This window comes from Thamnophis elegans, chromosome 2 (genome assembly GCF_009769535.1).
Source record: "Thamnophis elegans isolate rThaEle1 chromosome 2, rThaEle1.pri, whole genome shotgun sequence".
Lineage (NCBI taxonomy): Eukaryota > Metazoa > Chordata > Lepidosauria > Squamata > Colubridae > Thamnophis > Thamnophis elegans.
Genome location: NC_045542.1, coordinates 143283108 through 143302477, shown reverse-complemented (window position 1 = coordinate 143302477; position 19370 = coordinate 143283108). Strand labels below are relative to the sequence as shown.

The 19370-nt window shown below is 43.0% G+C and overlaps 2 protein-coding genes across 2 annotated transcripts in view; both read right to left on the bottom strand.

Moving 5' to 3' along the window:
• LOC116502680 (zinc finger protein 420-like) overlaps window positions 1-19370 on the bottom strand; it is a 474998-nt gene that overhangs the window by 110256 nt on the left and 345372 nt on the right. The gene's annotated exons all lie outside the window — the stretch shown is intronic.
• On the bottom strand, window positions 2440-7399 carry NDUFAF3 (NADH:ubiquinone oxidoreductase complex assembly factor 3). The gene is made up of 5 exons (XM_032208602.1): window positions 7304-7399; window positions 5026-5224; window positions 3774-3840; window positions 3556-3656; window positions 2440-2903 (listed from the first exon to the last, which is right to left on the bottom strand). The coding sequence occupies exons 1-5, from the start codon at window positions 7369-7371 to the stop codon at window positions 2808-2810; spliced, it is 531 nt and encodes a 176-aa protein (XP_032064493.1). The 5' UTR covers window positions 7372-7399; the 3' UTR covers window positions 2440-2807.

The window sequence follows — 19370 nt, the reverse complement described above, 5'->3', positions numbered from 1 at the left end:
TGGAAGTGATTGGAACACCTGATTCTGATTATTTGGATGAGCGAATATTTTTGGCAATATAGTGTATTTATTATGAAACAGGTTCAAGTCTCAAAATCTTGGAATGATGTTTTTCTTCTCTGGTCCATTACCCAGGTCCTTCATTCTTCACAGTTGGGGCTGTATTTTTTTAACGATTTTACAAAACAGTAGAGGAACATACGCATGGACAACTGGCTGCTGTCATAGTAGCCTATAACTCTTGCACTCTAACTTTAGGAACTCTCTTCTTTGTTAAAAATCACAAGTTTCTCAAATCCAGTCTGTTCTTGCTTTGATTGGTCTGGGAAAGCTAATAGTGAAATGGTTCTAGAGGAGGGGGTGTCAAACTCATGGTGTCACATTGTCACATGATGTATCACGACTGTCCTTCGCTAAAGCCGTGGTGTATGTGGCCAGTGTGTGACGCACCCGGCTCGTGGGCCGCAAGTTTGACACCCTTATTCTAGAGGTTCACAACGAAGAATGTTTATTTGGTGGCCCATGGAACATCTGTTGCTTATGCAAATTGAAGAGCCAGTTTGGTGTCGCGGTTAAAGGCACTGGATTGAAAACTGGGAGCCTTGAGTTCTAATCATGCCTTAGGCACAAGGCTAGCCAGGACCCAAGTCAGCCTTTCCAAACCACTTGCCCAAAAAAATTTCAACCCAGCTATGTGGACTTATCTCTCTAGTCTCAGAGACCACTCCAATACACAGACAATCAAACCTTCAGTTTTTAAAGTATGTATGTCAATGGTTTATGCCCTATCATAATGAAGCGTTCTGTAAAAAAAAATTTGGGGGAAAGATGCATTAGTTACTCATTCAAATTCCTTGTCTTACACAAGTAAGTGTACACAAAATGCCTATCAATAGGACTTTAGTGACCTTACATTCTAAGACAATTAGCTGCCCAGTCACTTGCAAGGGCCCTTGTGTAGCCAAGGCGCCTGTCCCCAACTCTCTAAAACAGGTTTTCTGGTACCACATGACTGCCCTCTGCTGGGCATTCCTATAAAACTATACATTTGGTTTTTAAAAAGTTGCAGTTTGCGCATCTAACTTCAGCCATTTTTGTCTTCAATCAAACTACCGTAACTAAACTGTTCCACTAAAAACTCCATTTCCTATCTTTCCTCAATGGAAATAAACACAGGTTCATAGTAATAAGGCTATGAAGTAGGTTTAAAAGACCAGTTAATTTTCCTGGAGCCCTTAAATGTTTCCATTACTGTCAAATATTTGGGACCCATTTAGATATATCGTGACTTGTCTGTTGACTCTTCCATGAGTCCTGGCAAAGGGCAGCCCTGTCCTTGGTGCATTTGTTTAAATAACACCACCGCAAAGTTCGGAGTTCACTCAACTTTCTCAGAGGCACATGTGTGCAATACAGGTAGTCCTCGGCTTATGACCACAGAGCCCAAAATATGTTGCTAACTGAAACATTTGCTCAGTGAATTTTGCCCCATTTTACAACCTTTCTTGCCACACGTGGTTAAGTGCGTGGCACGACAAAACCGCGAAGCCCTTATCCGCGGAGACATAAGCGTGTTGCTAAAGCCGCGACGTCATCACCGCCGCGACAACAGCGCGGCAACAGAAGGGCGCTTTAAAACGGCGCCGCGGCAGAAAGCTGATTTCAATTAAGGTAAGGGTTAGGATTAGGTTTAGGGGTTTGTTTTAGGGTTAGGGTTAGGTTTAGGGTACTGAGTGCTTGGGAATGCGCGGATTTGCCCTCCGCGATTATGTCATCGCGGTAGGGTCGCGTTTTTCCTTAGCGCTTCGAACGGCGCAAATTAGTCTTCGTGCTTATGTCTCCGCGGATAAGGGCTTCGCGGATTTGTGGTGGAACCGTTAAGTGAATCACTGCAGTTTAGTAAGTTAGTAACACGGTTGTTAAGTGAATCTGGATTTCCCTTTGACTTTGCTTGTCAGAAGGTCACAAAAGCTGATCACGTGACCCCAGCCAGGACACTGCAGCCATCATAACTATGAATCAGTTGTCAAGCATCTGAATCTTGATGCTGCAACAGTTGTATGAAAAACTGTCGTAAGTCACTTATTTCATTGCCATTTTAACTTGGAGCAGTCACTAAATGAACTGTTGTAAGTCAAGGACTACCCGTATAACATATTCCTTAAAACTCCGGGGGTTGGGATATGCTTCAGCTAAGCAATACGTATACCAGCGCTTTGTTCTGCAGGGTGGCAGAAGAGACTATGTAATTCGAATGCAGTATTGCAGGCTAATTCTGCCCACGGGCTGAAGTTCGGTCCTGGCTGACTCATGGTCGACTTCTGCCTTTCTGAGGTATGTATGTAGGTGTGCGCGCACAAACAGAAGCACATATATGAAATTAAATCACGGAGTGGGTAGAGAAGCCCACTTTAGAAACTTCATCTCAAAGACTATAAATCAATTTTGGACAAATAATTTTATTTCAGTCCACCCAAAAGATTTCCTCCGTGGACAGAAATTCACTAGCAGCCTGCAGTTGTTTCAGATAACAACTAGATACAAGACAGTGGTGCATGGTAATCATTTTCAGGCTTACTTTTCCACGCTGGGCTCATGCCGCACTGCAAGGAAGAGCTGCCTGCCTCAGATCTAGCTGTAAGCCTGGGGAAAAAAATCCAGCTCTTTTGGCAACTTCTTAACAGCTGATGCTTGTCTGACTGGGAGAAGCAGCGGATAGATCCCTGAAGGGGCGGGCAGCCATGACAGTAGAGTCTCTTTCTCTAGCCTGCTCAGAATGCCTCTCGTCTTGTCTTACCCTTAAAGGCTTATTCATACATGGTAGCAGGAGGAGGAGGTATGAGTCCAGCAGCTGTCACACGTCGTTCGCTTACCAGGAAGTTGAAAGTAGCACAAGCATTAGGCTGTGGAGCCAAAGAGATGAGAAAGAATAAAAGACTAGCACAGTTGGAAAGAACCTTGGAGGTCTTCTACTCCAACCCACTGCTCAAGTTCAAGTTGGGTCCAAGTTCAAAGCCAACCAAAGGAATCAATGCGGAGAAAAAGATGAGAGTCTATTTTTATTGCTATTCATGCTTTAGGGAATCATAGTGAATCAACCAATGCATATGGAGGAAAATAGGATAGGATAGAATAGAATAACAGAGTTGAAAGGGGCCTTGGTGGTCTTTTAATCTAACCCCCTTAGGCAGGAAACTCTATACTATTTCAGACAAATGGTTATCCAATCTCTTCTTAAAAACTTCCCGTGTTGGAGACAAGTTGCTCCACTGATTGTTCTGTCAGGAAAGAAAAGAGCAATACAAATTCCATTGCAAAATGCCAAAGGCATCACTGCCAAATTTTCTGGAGCATACAATCCAAGCAAAGACTTCTGGAGATAAAAAAATAAGCTCCATGTGCATTTGTGTGCACTTTTAAGGAAACAAATCATGAGGACTAGAATGCTAAGCATGCCGAACACTGCAGCAGGCAAGATTTCATGCTGCCTGTGCGAAGAAGAAGAATCTTTTTGCTATCTGCTTCTTCCTGTCCTTACCACACACCATCTCTTACCGTGCTTTGTACTTCCACAGCGATTCCGCGTTGCTGCAAACATTTCAGGACATCTGGATCCAGCCTCTCTACTTTGGCTCCCGTTCCCAGGACCACAATTTCTAGGACAACCAACAGGGGAAGGCAGGGAAGGATAGTGAGATGACGTTTCCTCCTTAAGGCCGAAATTTACAAAAACCCTCTTAAAACCCAGCCCAAGATTCACAGTTATTTTGTACCTATTTTGGGCTCCAGCATATAGAACAGAGCAAGACTCTCTGGAATAATATCTTTGTATGTGCCAACCTGGAATTTGAAACAAAATAATAAAAGACAAAACTCTTCCGATAGTGAATACACAGCGTAACAAAAAAAGCAGAGTTTCTCAACCTTGACGGCCAGAATTCTTCAGCGGCGTATTGAAGTCCACACATCTCAAGTGGCCAAGATTGAGAAACATTGCTTTATTTATTTTTTAAGAGTTTATTTATACATTTTATCTTTACATACATAAGTGCTTTGTGAACAATGTATTGTCTGAATCAATTTGCTTACATAACAGTACTTTTCCAGTCCCTAATCTCTACCTCTATTATCCAACAAGAAACACTGTTTTAGATGGACTACATGATCTCTGAAGCTGAGCGGGAGTTTTATGCATTAAAATACATACAAGTTCCCATTAAAAACATTATTTTATGTGAATCACAAACTGGCATGTATGGATGCTTCTTATTAAATGATACTCATTCAGCAACCTGTGTTGGGTTCACCGACAAAAGCGCGCTGAGAAAACCGTGAGTTCTAAACCACGCCAACGAATGAGCGCAGAAGCGCGCCGACAACAGTGCGCTGACAGAAGTGCGCTCTAAACCTAACCCTAAACCTAACCCTAAACCTAACCCTAAACCTAACCCTGAACCTAACCCTGAACGTAACCCTTACCTTAACTTAAATTGCGCTTCTGTCAGCGCACTGTTGTGGGCGCGTTGATGACGTTGCGGTTTTCACGCCACGGTTTCATCGGCGCACTTTTGTCATGCGCACATTTGTCGGGTCACGCCTTTGTTGGTATTAAATGAGTGGTAGTTATGACTGATCGTAGAAAATCTCATTGTTGCAGTGACCTCGTGGTCACATGATCACAATCCAGGTATTCAGCAACCAGCCCAGATTTCTGACTATCAGTGTCCCACTACCACGTGAACATACTTGGCAGCTTCCCACAAGCAAAGTCATTGGGGAAGCCAGCAGGAAGTCAGTTCATGAGGCTCTTGCTTAATGACGGAACTGCTGGAACTGCCATCACAAAGCAGCGTCATCATGTACATTGCCCATTACAAAAATATTGCTTAGTAATGCAAGTTCCCATCATTAAGCAAGGACTCACTGTAAATGGATGTGAGGAAAAAATATATTAAAATTATAAAATATACGTATATCCTGAACTGAAGAGATTCTGTATCTCTATTAAGAAATCAAAAAACGTACATTCCACTGCAGGATGGCTTGTGGCAAAATAGCGCAAGGGCCTACCACTGTGTTCCCATTGATGGAGAAACCAAAATTAGTGCAATTTTCAATAAACATAATGTTTGGTGAGTCTCTCTCCAAACGATGGAGTGTTGTTTTCTGGAGATGCTCATCATCAGAAGGTGTGAGGCGATGATTTCGCTGAGGCTGCCTGAAACTGAACACAGAGAGTGTAAGATAATGGGAGTAGGCCTGATCAGTAAGTCAAGACGCCAGTTAACCAATACACATTTATGAACCACTCTAACTAAATGGAAAACTGAAGGGCTTCCATCTGGGATTGACCCATATCCAAAAAGGACAGACAGAACAATAACCTTGAACATTTGTTAAAGATCGGTGCTTGGTACAGGAGTAAAATTGTGGCCCAGTTACAAGTAGTCCTCAACTTGCAACCATAATTGAGCCCCGTTTTGGTTGCTAAGTGTGACATTCGTTGAGTTTTGCACCATTTTACGACCTTTCTTACCATAGTTGTTAAACTGAACCATTGAAGCTGTTAAGTTAGTAACATAGCTGTTAAGTAAATCAGGCTTCCCCACTGGCTTTGCTTGTCAGGTGGTTGCAAAACAGGATCACCTGACCCCAGGACACAAACCGTCATAAATATGAGTCAGTTGCCAAGCGCCTGAACTGTCATGTGACCATGGGGATGCTGCAATGGTCATAAGTGTGAAAACTGGTGATAAGTCACCTTTCTTTTAGTGCCATTGTAACTTCAAATGGTCACTAATCGAATAATGCTGTAAGTCGAGGACTATCTGTACTTCTAGCCACAGTGTGAAAAAATTGCTTTTAAATTACAGTAGGCAGAAGATTATTTGCCTTGCCTTCTTATTTTAACCCAGAATAATTTACATCCCTTTATTGTAGTTTTCCCAACCTCAGCCATTTAAAAACGCATGGACTTCAACTGCCAGAATACTCCAGCCAATTTTTATGAGGGTAAATGCTCTGGACAGAATGGCATAATTAAATAATTTTGGCGATCTCCCTTCTGTAAGGTTCAACTACCCTATTATGGTTGATACTGCTGGTTGCTCAATGGGTTTAAAGCTCTTGAAACAAGTGACACTTAAGGACCTATCAAACAAGGTTTAGCTTTTCAAGGTACAGGTAGTCCTCAACTTCAACAATTCATTTAGTGACTGTTCAAAATTACAGCACTGAAAAAAAGTGACACATGGGGCTTATGACCATGTTTCACACCTGCGACCATGACAGCATCCCCAGGATCAAAATTTAGATGCTTGGCAACGGGTTCATAATGTATGACAACTGCAGTGTCCCAGCAGTGTGTGTGTGTGTGTGTGTGTGTGTGTGTGACTTGGTCCCCTTTTGCGACCTTCTGACAAGCAAAGTCAAGAGGGAAAAAGCCAGATTCAGTTAACAACTGTGTCACTTAATTTACCAACAGCGCTGACTCACTTAACAACTGTGGCAAGAGAAGTCATAAAACGGGGCAAAACTCATTTAAAAATGGTACCGCTTAGCAACCGAAATTTGGGGGTCAATTGTGGTCGTAGGGTGAGGGCTACCTGCAATTACAAATGGCTTTGAAAAGTGTGTGCACGTAAAACAGTGTAACGCACCCACACCCAAACTCCAAACTGACTCTTGTACAGCGCCTTTCCTTTTCCTTCCCAGTGGATTCCTCTGCATCCTGACAGGCGGCAGATCTCCAGCATCAAATCCGATTTTAAATTCAGACTCCAACATAATGTACAAACCTAACCAGAACGGTTGCCGGGATACTTTCAACTAAACCAAGCCACTTTCCTTTTTCCTTTTTTTTTGGTTCCCTGCACCTCCTCCTCAAGAGGGAAAAAAAAAGAGATTTAATTCCCCCTGCAAGCCAAGCTTCTACTATGAGGGGTGGATTTCACAGCCACACGTGCAAAGAGTTTGCTCAGCCCCCGTCAAGCACGGAAAGGTGTCCTCCCGCCTTCTCGGGACAGGCTCCTTCCGCTCTTCCCAGGATCGACCCGGCTTCTCCCGAGCGGCCCTAAAGGAACCCGTCGTGCTTCAGCCAAGGTCAGCACCCCGGAGCCACAGACATACACACACACACACACACAGAGCCCCTGGCATTTATTTTGCGGGAACCTCAGCACCAGGCTGGATCCCGGGCGGAGAGGCGAGGAGCGGAGCCTCCCCAGCGCGAGCCGAAACGCAGCTGCCCGGGTGCAAAGGGGCGACGGGCGCTATTCGGCTGCAGCCACAGGGCTACACTGACCTGCGGGCGAAAAAAGCCGGCCTTGCTCTCCAGACGAGAGACGAGCCCAGCGACCGGAGGGCAGCCATGAGAGCGGCGGGAAGAGTGGGCGGGGCCTTGCCGACGACCGCCCTCTAGTGGCGACGACGCGCAGCTGCCAGTGCCGCCACGCTCCACTTGTCCAATCAGTCAGTCAGTCAGAATAGAGCTGGAATAGAAATAGGAATAGGAATATAATTCTTTATTGGCCAAGTGTGATTGGACACACAAGGGATTTGTCTTTGGTGTATATTGTCTCAGTGTACATCAGTGGTAGTCAACCTGGTCCCTACCGCCCACTAGTGGGCGTTCCAGCTTTCATGGTGGGCGGTAGGGGTTTTGTCTGATATTGAAGCACTTTCCTTTTTTTTAATTTTTGACTTTAAAAAAAAATTCATAGCATTATTTAAAAACATTTTCATTAGGTTTTCAAAAAATCACCATTACTGTGGAACCGGTGGGCAGTTAGAAAATTTTACTACTAACGGAGATACAAAAGTGGGCGGTAGGTATAAAAAGGTTGACTACCCCTGATGTACATAAAGGAGAATAAAATACATTTATCAAGCATAAATAAAGATGCAACACTTAAGGATAGTCAAAGTTACTAATAAGCTATTAAATCTTACTAGTAAATAAAACAATATAAATTAAAAGATACAAGCAACATGGTTATAGAAATGGGAAGCGATATATACTAGGAAGGAAGATAAGAAGAACAGTAATACAGTCTTAGTAAATTATTTCACAATGTTGTGGGAATTAGTTTTTAAGCAGAGTGATGGCATGGGGGGCTGTCCTTGTTTCTAGGGAGCTAAGGGACCTTGGAGGTCTTCTAGTCCAACCCCCTGCTCAAACAGGAGACCCTATATACCATTTCAGATAAGTGGCTGTCCAGTCATTTCTTAAAAACCTTCAGTGATGAAAAAGCCACAATTTCTAGAGGAAAGTTCTTCCACTGGTTAATTGTCCTCACTGTGAGGAAGTTTCTCATTAATTCCAGGTTGCTTCTTTCCTTGATTAGTTTCCACCCATTGTCCTGTCTTCTGGATGGAAACTTTGGAGACCAACCTATTCTTTGGGGAATTGGTTGAACCCCTCTTCTTTGTGGCAGCCCCTCAAATACCGGACACATTCTTATTCCCACTGCAGAAGGCGGTGCTACAAAGGCTGGTATCTAATAAAAGTAACTCCTCAACTTAGAGTTACAAAGTTCATTTAGTGGCCATTCAAACTTACAATGGCAGACTTACGACCATTTGTCACACTGCTATTGAAGCATCCCCATAGTCACATGATCAAAATTCAGCTGCTTGGCAACTGGTTCATATTTATGAGGGTTGCAGGGTCATGTGAAATGAATCCAAGTTCCCCCATTGACTTTGCTTGTCAGAATCCAGCTGGGAAAGTCGTAAAATGGCAACCACGTGACCCAGGGATGCTGTGATCATTGTAAATACATGTTGATTGACAAGCACCCGAATTTTGATCATCATGACTGTGGGGATGCTGTGACAGTCATAAGAGCAAGGACCGACGGATCATAACTCGCTTTTTCCAGTGCCATTGTAACAGTCACTAAACAAATGTAAATCAAGGACTACCTGTATCATCTGCTTCTTCTTCTTTTAACGACCCCATAATCTTTTGCAGGGTGGAGTCTGGGCAACTGAAGCAGAAATGTCTCCCTCAAGCACCTAAATTAATTCTCGCCCAAGGTTACTTTCTTGTGCTACCACCAGATGGAGCTGAGTTGTATGGATAAGGAAACATTAAATGAAAGAAAACAAAAGAGTAATTTTAGATGTGTTTGGACTGGTTTTACGACTATTGAAGTGCTGGGGACTTACCAACTAATGGTACCACTAATGTCTGGAAAACATGGAAATGACAGCCACTGTAAAAACTTTCATTTAGTTGAATATTTTATTTATAGCAAGAAGATGCTAAATATCCGTAGTATATTTATATATTTTGCTTTATTTTAAAAATATGCCAAGGCGGTTTCCAGTGCTTTCATAATAGACTGAAATCACAAAGGCTGTGCTTTTAAATATAGCAATAAAATTAATTCAAATATAAAATCCAACTTACCAAGAAAAAAAAATCCAATCAACCAAAGGGAAATCCAGGCCCAGATAAAAAACAAAAGTGGTTTTTCAGTTGTAAATGGAAGTCAATTTGGTGAAGTGGTTCAGGTGATGGCCTACAAACCAGGAGGTGGTGAGTTCTAATCCTGCCTGAGGTATGAAAGCCAGCTGTCTATCTTTGAGCCACTCACTTTCAATCCTATTCACAGGATTGTTGTGGGGGAAAATAGGAAGAGGAAGGAATATTAGATATATTTACCGCCTTGAGTTACTTATAAAGTAATAAAGGCAGGATAAAAATCTCACTGTGTTTCATCACATTATTCATTTTATTTAATTATGAAACATACCGTACTTATTATTTTGCACTGTGGGAAGGGAATTACTGCAACGTGCTCTACATGGGGCAGCCCTTGAAGAGCATTCGGCGACTACAGCTTGTCCAGAATGCAGCCATGCGAGCGATCGTAGGTGCGCCTTGGTTCACCCATGTAACACCTATCCTCCGCGAGCTGCACTGGCTGCCTATTAGTCTCTGGATACGCTTCAAGGCGCTAGTCGTCACTTATAAAGCCCTTCATGGTATTGGACCTGGGTACTTGAGAGACCGCCTGCTGCCAATTACCTCCACTAGACCGATTAGATCCCACAGATTAGGCCTCCTCCGAATTCCATCCGCCGCCCAATGTCGACTGGCGACTACTCGGAGGAGAGCCTTCTCTGTGGCTGCTCCGACCCTCTGGAACGAACTCCCCGTGGAGATTCGAACCCTCACCACCCTCCAGGCCTTCCACAAAGCCCTTAAAACCTGGCTGTTCCGACAGGCCTGAGGCTAAAGAACTGTTGCCCCCGCCTCGAATTGGTATGACTGTTGTGTTTTAATTATGCATTGTTTTTTATGTCCTTTAAATTCTTGTCTGTATCCCCCTTCCCTGTTGAGTTGTGAGCCACCCTGAGTCCCCTTCGGGGAAAAGGGTGGCATATAAATAAAATCAACATCAACATCATCAACATCAATTTCACCAAGACAGTGTTGTATTAGGAAGACCAGTACAGCCCATAACCAAACTGGAAGTCACTAGAATAACAAAGCCAGCATACATTCTAAAAGAAACCTCCTGAGAATAATTACTAGGATATCAGTACAATTAGAAATAGTTGCAGAGTACAAAATAATACAAAAGATCTAGGAAGTGCAGGAAGAAGTTACCCTTAAGAGAGGAAAAGGTCAGAATGACAACAATGATTAGCTCAGGACGAAGATGTAAAAATAGGAAATACAGTAGAAGACACTAGGGTTCATCCCTGCTCCATGGGAATTACTTTAGGGCAGAGGAATAACAAAACGCAAGACAGGATTAGAACCATTAGCAAGGGTACACACAAAAAGTGATAAAACAATAGTACAAAGAAAACAAAAGGACTTCAAAGAGGAAAATGGTATAAAAAATGTGCACTTACATGTACATCGGGGTCAGCTCACCCAGGAACACTGATCTACATCACTGTCGGTCTTGCTTTCCTGAAGTAATAAAGGCAACTGGCTTTCAAACGCAGCTTGTTCGATCCTAAATTCATTTATCAGCCAGTGATGCTCTCCCAGCCGGGAAATCCGAACCCGTGGAGGAAACCTTTTTTCCATTTAACAGCACTAAGAAATTGAGGTATGTACATATTGTAGCTTGCTGCTCTGCTGTGTAATCCTTACAGCAGACCTCAAAAATCTGTTTGGTTGAGATTGGCAAGTTTCCTTTTTCCATCCTTCTAGCCCAAATTTCCGCCAAATTGGGGTCCCCTGGATAAATGGCACCCAGAATTTTCCTACATTTTAGAGGCACTGGTTTAGAGAAGGCTGTTTTAACTAGGATACCATGCCATTAAATGTCTACCTATATTAGGTAAAGGTAAAGGTTCCCCTCGCACATATGTGCTATTCATTCCCAAGTCTGGGGGGCGGTGCTCATCTCCATTTCAAAGCTGAAGAGCCAGCGCTGTCCGAAGATGTCTCCATGGTCATGTGGCTGGCATGACTAAACGCCAAAGGCGCACAGAATGCTGTTACCTTCCCACCAAAGGTGGTCCCTATTTTTCTACTTGCATTTTTTACGTGCTTTCGAACTGCTAGGTTGGCAGAAGCTGGGACAAGTAACAGGAGCTCACTCCGTTACGCGGTGCTAGGGATTCGAACCGCCGAACTGCCGACCTTTCTGATCAACAAGCTCAGCGTTTTAGCCACTTTAGCCACTGCGTCCCTACCTATATTGTCTATTGCCAAATGTCTGCCTATTTTATTTTGATGTAGATACTAACTTCACACAGATGGTGAATGCATGACATATACTGTACTTTTACATTGATACGTCTTTTGCTTCTCCAGTTCCAGAATTTGTTAAATTCATTACAGGCAATCTTCGACTTACAACCCATTCATTTAGTGACTGTTCAAAGTTACAACCGCACTGAAAAAAGTGACTCATGTCTGTTTTTCACAATTGCGATCATTGCAGCATTCACATGATCATAATCCGAGCGCTTGGCAACTGACATGTATTTAAGACAGTCGTCACGTAATCACGATTTATGACCTTCCCAGCCAGCTTCTGCCAAGCCAAGTCAATTGGGGGGGGGGGACTGAAATCGTTTAATGATGGCTTGATTCAATAAACTGCAATGATTCATTTAACAACCATGGCAAAAAGAAATCATAAAATGGGGCTCAGCTCACTGAACAACTGCCTTGCTTAGTAATGGAAACTTTGGGCTCAATTGTTGTTCCTAAGTCAAGGACTACTTTTATGTAACATTTTTCAAATTATATGCTTTGTTCAATCCTGAGACAAACTTTCAGGCGTGTAGGTTGAAAATCTTTTCCTCCCTCTCCTCCTTTTTTTTTGGGGGGGGGGAGAAAGATTGACAAACTGACTATTTAGTCTCACCATTACCACTGTTTCTAGCTACACTGGGCAAACACTGATCCTATAAGTAACTTGTGATCAACTACAGCCTGAGTTGGATTTTTCCTCCGACAGGATTTAGGTTCTGCCTATCAGATGTTGAAGGGACGCGGTGGCTCAGGGGCTAATACCTTGAGCTTGTTGATCAGAAAAGTCAGCAGTTGGTCAGTTCAAATCCCTAGCGCCACGTAACGGAGTGAGTTCTCGTTACTTGTCCCAGCTTCTGCCATCCTAGCAGTTCGAAAGCACGTAAAAATGCAAGTAGAAAAATAGGAACCACCTTTGGTGGGAAGGTAACAGCGTTCCGTGCACCTTCGGGGTTTAGTCATACCAGCCACATGACCACGGAGACGTCTTCGGACAGCGCTGTCTCTTTGGCTTTGAAATAGAGATGAGCACCACCCCCTAGAGTCGGGAACAACTAGCACATATGTGTGAGGGGAACCTTCACTTTTATCTGATGGAGCAACTTATATTATCATGAAGGTTTCAATTTTTTTTAGAACCTCTTCTGTAGGTGTGGCCTCCTTTGTGGGAGTGGCTTGCCAGTCATGTGACCAGGTGGGAGTGGCTTGCTGGACATGTGACTGGTTGGGAGTGGCTTGCCGGCCATGTGACTGGGTGAGCGTGGCCAACTTGTAAAATGTGGTGAAACTCACTTAACAACGCTCTTGCTTAGTAACCAAAATGTTGGCTCAGAAACTCCTGCATTTGAAGCATGCAAATCTTAAAGCTTTCAAGTTACAAGATTCTAACCCTTTAGAGAAAAAAAACAGGGGTGTTCAAACTTGACAGTTTTAAGACTTGTGGACTTCAACTCCCAGAATTCCTTCTCTTGCTCTTCATCTTGATGTTGTGTGGACGGGCGGGGGGGAGGGAGCTGGAACCGGTTCTAAACGGCACTGTAGATTTGTGGAACCTCTTCTATAGAAGAGGTTAGAACTGGGAGGAACCCACCCCTACATCCCACTCAATCTAAACTGCAATCCCTAATGAAGTCTCATGTAAATCAAACCCTTATTTAAAAGCAAGCCTGCTTTTAAATGAAGTTTTCCTGTTCGCACATCATGCCCAGTTTAATCCTTACTAATTTTGGGTGAGTTTAGTTAATTATCCCCAGAACAGACTCTCTTAATTGTTGTAGCATCACATTACATATATTCCTAAGAAGGTGGATTGGGAGCAATTTATTCTTCCCTTTTTTTAACCCTTTTTTTAAACAGTCCTATCTTATTATTTAAAAATAAATAGGGGAAAAGCTGAAAGATAACCAGTAATTAAAGTATTTCTACTCCCCTGGGGGTAATTAAGAAGCTATACATCAGTAATCTTCTAGCCATAAACAATGAGACGAAATCCAAGGGCCGGATTTAATGACGGAAAGGCCCTTTACTGAATGTATTTTCAAATAAACATTAGACAAGTCCTGGCCATGGGGACAGAGACAGTGTGATAACGTAGCATTATATTAAGTGCTCTTTAGAATATTCATTTCAATTTGGTCTCTGGAGAACAGCAACGAACTGATTTCTCATCAGTTCTGATGTGGAAACCACCTTCTTCAGACCAAAATACTGAGAGTCAGACAGGAATGGTCAATGGTACCCCACATAATGACTGGGGTGGGGGGGTGGGGACAGAATTGGAGGAAGGCTACAATGATTTGGGTTGTGATTCGGGGGATTTTTAATCTAAATGTCAAGGGGAAATTGGGTGCTTCTTTGTTTATACTCTGTGACTCAATTTTAGATTGTACACAATGGTTTTCCTTGCAAAGATCTGTTCAAGCAATGGCGCTCTGTCCAGCCATGTTCAAATTGTGCGATGCTGTCAGAAGAAGTCTTGAGACCTACAACAACAGCAAAAATAGTTTGCACGCCACCGGCCATGGAGAGAGTTGAAGAAGGACCCTTGCCTCTGATCTATGCCAGGACTTAGTGAAACTCCAGAGGAAGATCCCACATTGCTCTTGAGGTGGGGGCTTCCCCAGCTGTGGAATCAGTGAAGGTAAAGAGTAAAATTCACATTAAAAATTATGTTTCCTTTGTGTGGTGAATCACGCGAATACGCCGACTTGAATTTCAGGTCTTTACGTCCCCTGCGTATACCTGGCACATCGGCTTCTTTCCTCCCTACCCTTTTCGCACCTGCTCTGCATCCCCCATCAATCTAAAACAGAAGGGGTGGAAAACACCAAACCTTGGGGACGCTGGGGTATTTCCACCAGCAGAAGCGGCAGCACCTGCATGTTAATTGAGGACACAGACACTAATAAATTTCACTCTGACCAACAACAGATGGGTAAGCAAGCATGTCTATGAAATGTCATAATATTGTATGGCATTACAGAAGGGTTGCCAGGCTGAGTTTGGGCTGCAAAATTGTGGAGGAGCACTGGGTGAGAACAAAGAAATACAAAAGCCTTAATTTTGTTATTTTGATGTCATTTACTGGTTTCCAGACTTTTGCAGCCTAGATCTGGAAGCTGCTTATAGCAAAGCCGACTCTGGCAAAACAGTTCATATGTAACCACAATTCAAATGTTGGGTGTGATGTTTAATGAGAGACTGCTAAACCAGTGCCAGATGGTTGCCAACCAGAGAAGACAACTAACTCCCTACAACGCAAGCAACGGCCCAGAGGGACTTTCTGTTCAGAATCAGATAGATTGGGAGGTTTCTTTTAACATCTATTTGAATTCTGCTTCGTATCCATCACTAGCTAATAGAACAACACTGCTAATGTGGGAAACAGATCTTACACCAAAGCTGAGTGTGTAAGTAGCCCTCACATTTGCACCAACATAGGCCCCAATAAGCAAGGGTGGGTTGCTGCCTGTTTTACTACTGGTTCACAACCCCTGCATGCGCCAGATGTGCACTATGCATGCGTGCACTGTTCAATGTAAATCGTTCTTTGCACATGCGCAGAACAATTTACACTGAACTGAGAATGTGCAGTCACTAAAAACCAAAATGGCAGTGGCCCAACCGCAGCAAGGGAACGTATAGTTCGGGGGTGTAGCAGGCCTGGGTCGCTGCCGGTTCTGCGACTCAGGCCCACTACCAGTTCAGCTGAACCTGGAGCAACCCACCTCTGCCAACAAGTATGTACTCAACTTTAGACACACTTGAATCGAGTGTGATATCAGCCATCTACTGCTGGGAATGTCCATCTGGATGTTATTTACTTGTTTATATATTTATATGCTACCCATCTCACCAATAAGACAATAATTTAACCTTGTAAAGGTACTCAACAATAGCTGTTTTGGAACAAGGAAATTTTACCAGCACAATTGAGCACGAGACTGTTGAACTCAACACATATCAACAGATTTCTGACAATCTCAAAAGATCTCAACCAACACAATGGGTTTCTAACTCGTTACAATTGCTAATTGATAAAGAGCAATTGGGTAATGACATGTCTGCAAGAAAATGGTCAAGATCAGAGAGCGCCAAGGACTATGCAGTTCTACTCCGAGCTACGGATATTCTTTTCTATTGAAAACAAGCCAGCCTGGTGGCTATCTTTAAAACCTTGCAGAATTCCACTTGTTTCTTAGCAAGAATATTTTGAGGAGGAAGGATAAGGAATTCAAAATTTGTGCAGTAGCAATAATGATCTACATCATTGTTGTGATAATATTTCTCTCAAGTTTGCTGTCTTGTCTCAGTTAGGAGGCTTAGGAGATTAGAGGGGGACGAATGCCCTGAACACCTGTACCTTGGATCACAGCCATGCCTGAAACCCAATTCCCCTAAGCTGCTTGGTGAGGGTCTTATGTTCCGTGATTCGCTGCATTAATAGGCTGGGAGGCAGACACGGCCCCTCTGTTGCCTCCCCTCCTTCCTACTGACATCACCTGAAGCCATCTGCGATCATCTGGATGCTGAAGCCACTTTGGCGCCTTGCGTTTCTGTTTCTTCCCCCTTTCTCTCTCAGACATGCACCCATATGCACCTCGGTTAAGACAAAAGCTGTAATTAAACAAAGCCTTTCTCCTCCCAGTTAATTTTATTTGGGTTCTGATATATTCAGCTGGGAGAGGCATGAGTATGTGTAAGCCAGAAAGGAAGACCTTATTGTACCTGCTTGGATTTTCGGCAGCTGCTGTGTCTGGAACAAGATCGTCAACAAGGGCTTGAAGAATAAGGACCCTATTATTTGACATAAAAATGATATGTAAAGTAGGAAAGACCGATGGATGATCTACTTAGGAAGCAGGCAAAAGCTTGACAAGTGCAGCTCCCTACAACAGAATCCAGTCTAACATCAGGCAGAGACAAATTTCTCCTCCTGCGTTTGCTAAAAATGTGTGCATATAAAGAAAAAAAAAGAAAACAGAAAAAAAAACCCTCTGCCCAGCTGCCTTTTGAGAATAGCCTCAAATCTGGATTTGAACCAGAAAGTTGTCAATTTGATCTCACACACAAACATAGGTTCTTTAAAACTATAATCTCTCAAAAGAAAGTTTTTCAAACAGCACCAGAAATATCCTTCTAAAATACAGAACTCTTTGGGGAAGATCCCACCCCCCCAAAAAAAGGGAAAATGTTTGGTCTGCAAATTGATACTGCAGCACAAATTCATCAGGATTGCACACTAAGAAAACATGTTTTGAAGGAAATAGCAATAATATACTTTCCTGTACAGGTAGAACTCCCGCCTGAAGAGTTACACAACAGGTTCATCTAAAGTGTAAAGAGAGTTGTTGGCATAATCATGGCATTGGAATTGTTTTCCCTCTGATCACCTAAAATAATTTGTTTAACCAAGTGGTTCTCAACCTCTGGTCCATGGACCCCTGGAGGGATCTCACAGGGGATCTGCAAAGGCTTGAAAAAATGCTATGATTTAAATCTTGAATTAGGTCTTGGGGGTTGGTGGCTATGCTCTGTGGCCACGAAAGTCATTTAAAGGCAGTCCATGATGAAAAAAAAAAGGTGGCTCGGTGGCTAAAACACTGAGCTTCTCGATCAGAAAGGCCGGCAGTTCAGTGGTTCGAATCCCGAGCGCGGCGTAACAGAGTGAGCTCATGTTACTTGTCTCAGCTTCTGCCAACCTAGCAGTTTGAAAGCATGTAAAAATGCAAGTAGAAAAACATGGACCACCTTTGATGGGAAGGTACCAGTGTTCCATGCGCCTTCGGTGTTTAGTCATGATGCCCATATGACCATGGAGACGTCTTCAGACAGCGCTGGATCTTCGCCTTTGGAATGGAGATGAATACTGCCTCCTAGAGTCGGGAACAACTAGCACATATGTACAAGAGGAACCTTTTACTGTTACCTTTTATGATGAAGAAAAGGTTGACAACCCCTGGCTTAACCCATTAAATCTCATCCTCCAAAGTCTAATGCAAGTGATTCTCTTTCTATAAACGATTTAAATCACCCTGGAAGTCCGGCATTTTTATTTGGTCGTATACTGCAAGAGCTTATCCAGAGCCCAAATGTCCAATTCTCAGGAATCCAATAATTGAGATAGTTCCATCACTTCACCAAATCATACCTGTGATTTTTTCCCCTGTACAGTTAGAGCAGCTTCCAAACAAAAGAATGGGCTTTAATCATCTTTTTTAAAGGACTTTTTTGTGGCCCACACAACTTTCTTGAAAGAGTAAGGTTCTACATTTAGGCAAGAGAAACGAAATGCACAGGTACAGTATAGGTGGTACCTTGCTCAACAGTAGTAACTGTGAGAGGGATCTTGGAGTCCTAGTGGACAACCATTTAAATATGAGCCAGCAGTGTGCAGCAACTGCCAAAAAAGCCAACACAGTTCTAGGCTGCATAAACAGAGGGATAGAATCAAGATCACATGAAGTGTTGATACCACTTTATAATGCCTTGGTAAGGCCACACTTGGGATACTGCATTCAGTTTTGGTTGCCACGATGTAGAAAAGATGTGGAAACTCTAGAAAGAGTGCAGAGAAGAGCAACAAAGATGATTAGGGGACTGGAGACTAAAACATATGAGGAACGGTTGCAGGAACTGGGTATGGCTAGTTTAATGAAAAGAAGGACTAGGGGACACATGATAGCAGTGTTCCAATATCTCAGGGGTTGCCACAAAGAAGAGGGAGTCAAGCTATTTTCCCAACCACCTGAGGGCAGGACAAGAAGCAATGGGTGGAAACTAATCCAGAAGAGAAGCAACTTAGAACTGAGGAGAAATTTCCTGACAGAACAATTAATGGGTGGAATAGCTTGCCTCCAGAAGTTGTGAATGCTCCAACACTGGAAGTCTTTAAGAAGATGTTGGATAGCCATTTGTCTGAAACAGTATAAGGTTTCCTGCCTAGGCAGGGGGTTGGACTAGAAGACCTCCAAGGTCCCTTCCAACTCTGCTATTGTATTGTTTTGCATTGAAAAAAGGGATGATATCAGAAACCCAGAGTTTGCAGCTTGTCTACATTCTAGTCTTCTTTTAAGTTAAAACTAATAAGGTGGGGCAGAGAATTTGGCAAGCAACAAGGGAGGTGTTTTGTGTATATGGGACTCACGTGGTCCAACCTTGGACTAAAGAGTGACTGCTTTGACCGCACACAATATCTTGTTCAAATCTGCTTCTTCTCATTCACCAGCCCCACTTGGCCTTTCAGTAGAAAAAGGATATCACAAAGCTCATTTAGTGCCTATATTCAAATGTGCTCCATTCCGTCATGGTTAACTTAAATTAGTTTATGGCATTAACTGAGCTATATACCAAACCCTTGGGTGGGGTTCACATGACACCCTTTGCTAAAAGACGATTGGCTAGTTCATGGTTGAATATGCTATGCAAATACATACTCTAGGTTTACATAAAAGGCTTTGTGGGGTGTGGGTGTGTAACTGAATTAACCCATTTGTCCAAATTCACACAATACCCTGAACTATCAGAGCTAAGCAACCGGGTTTCCACACCATTCTAGAAGGATGAAGTTTGGGGGGGAAAGCACTATTTAATGAACCTAGTAGTAAGTTTTGAATGTTGTGGGGAGTTTGGGAAAAAA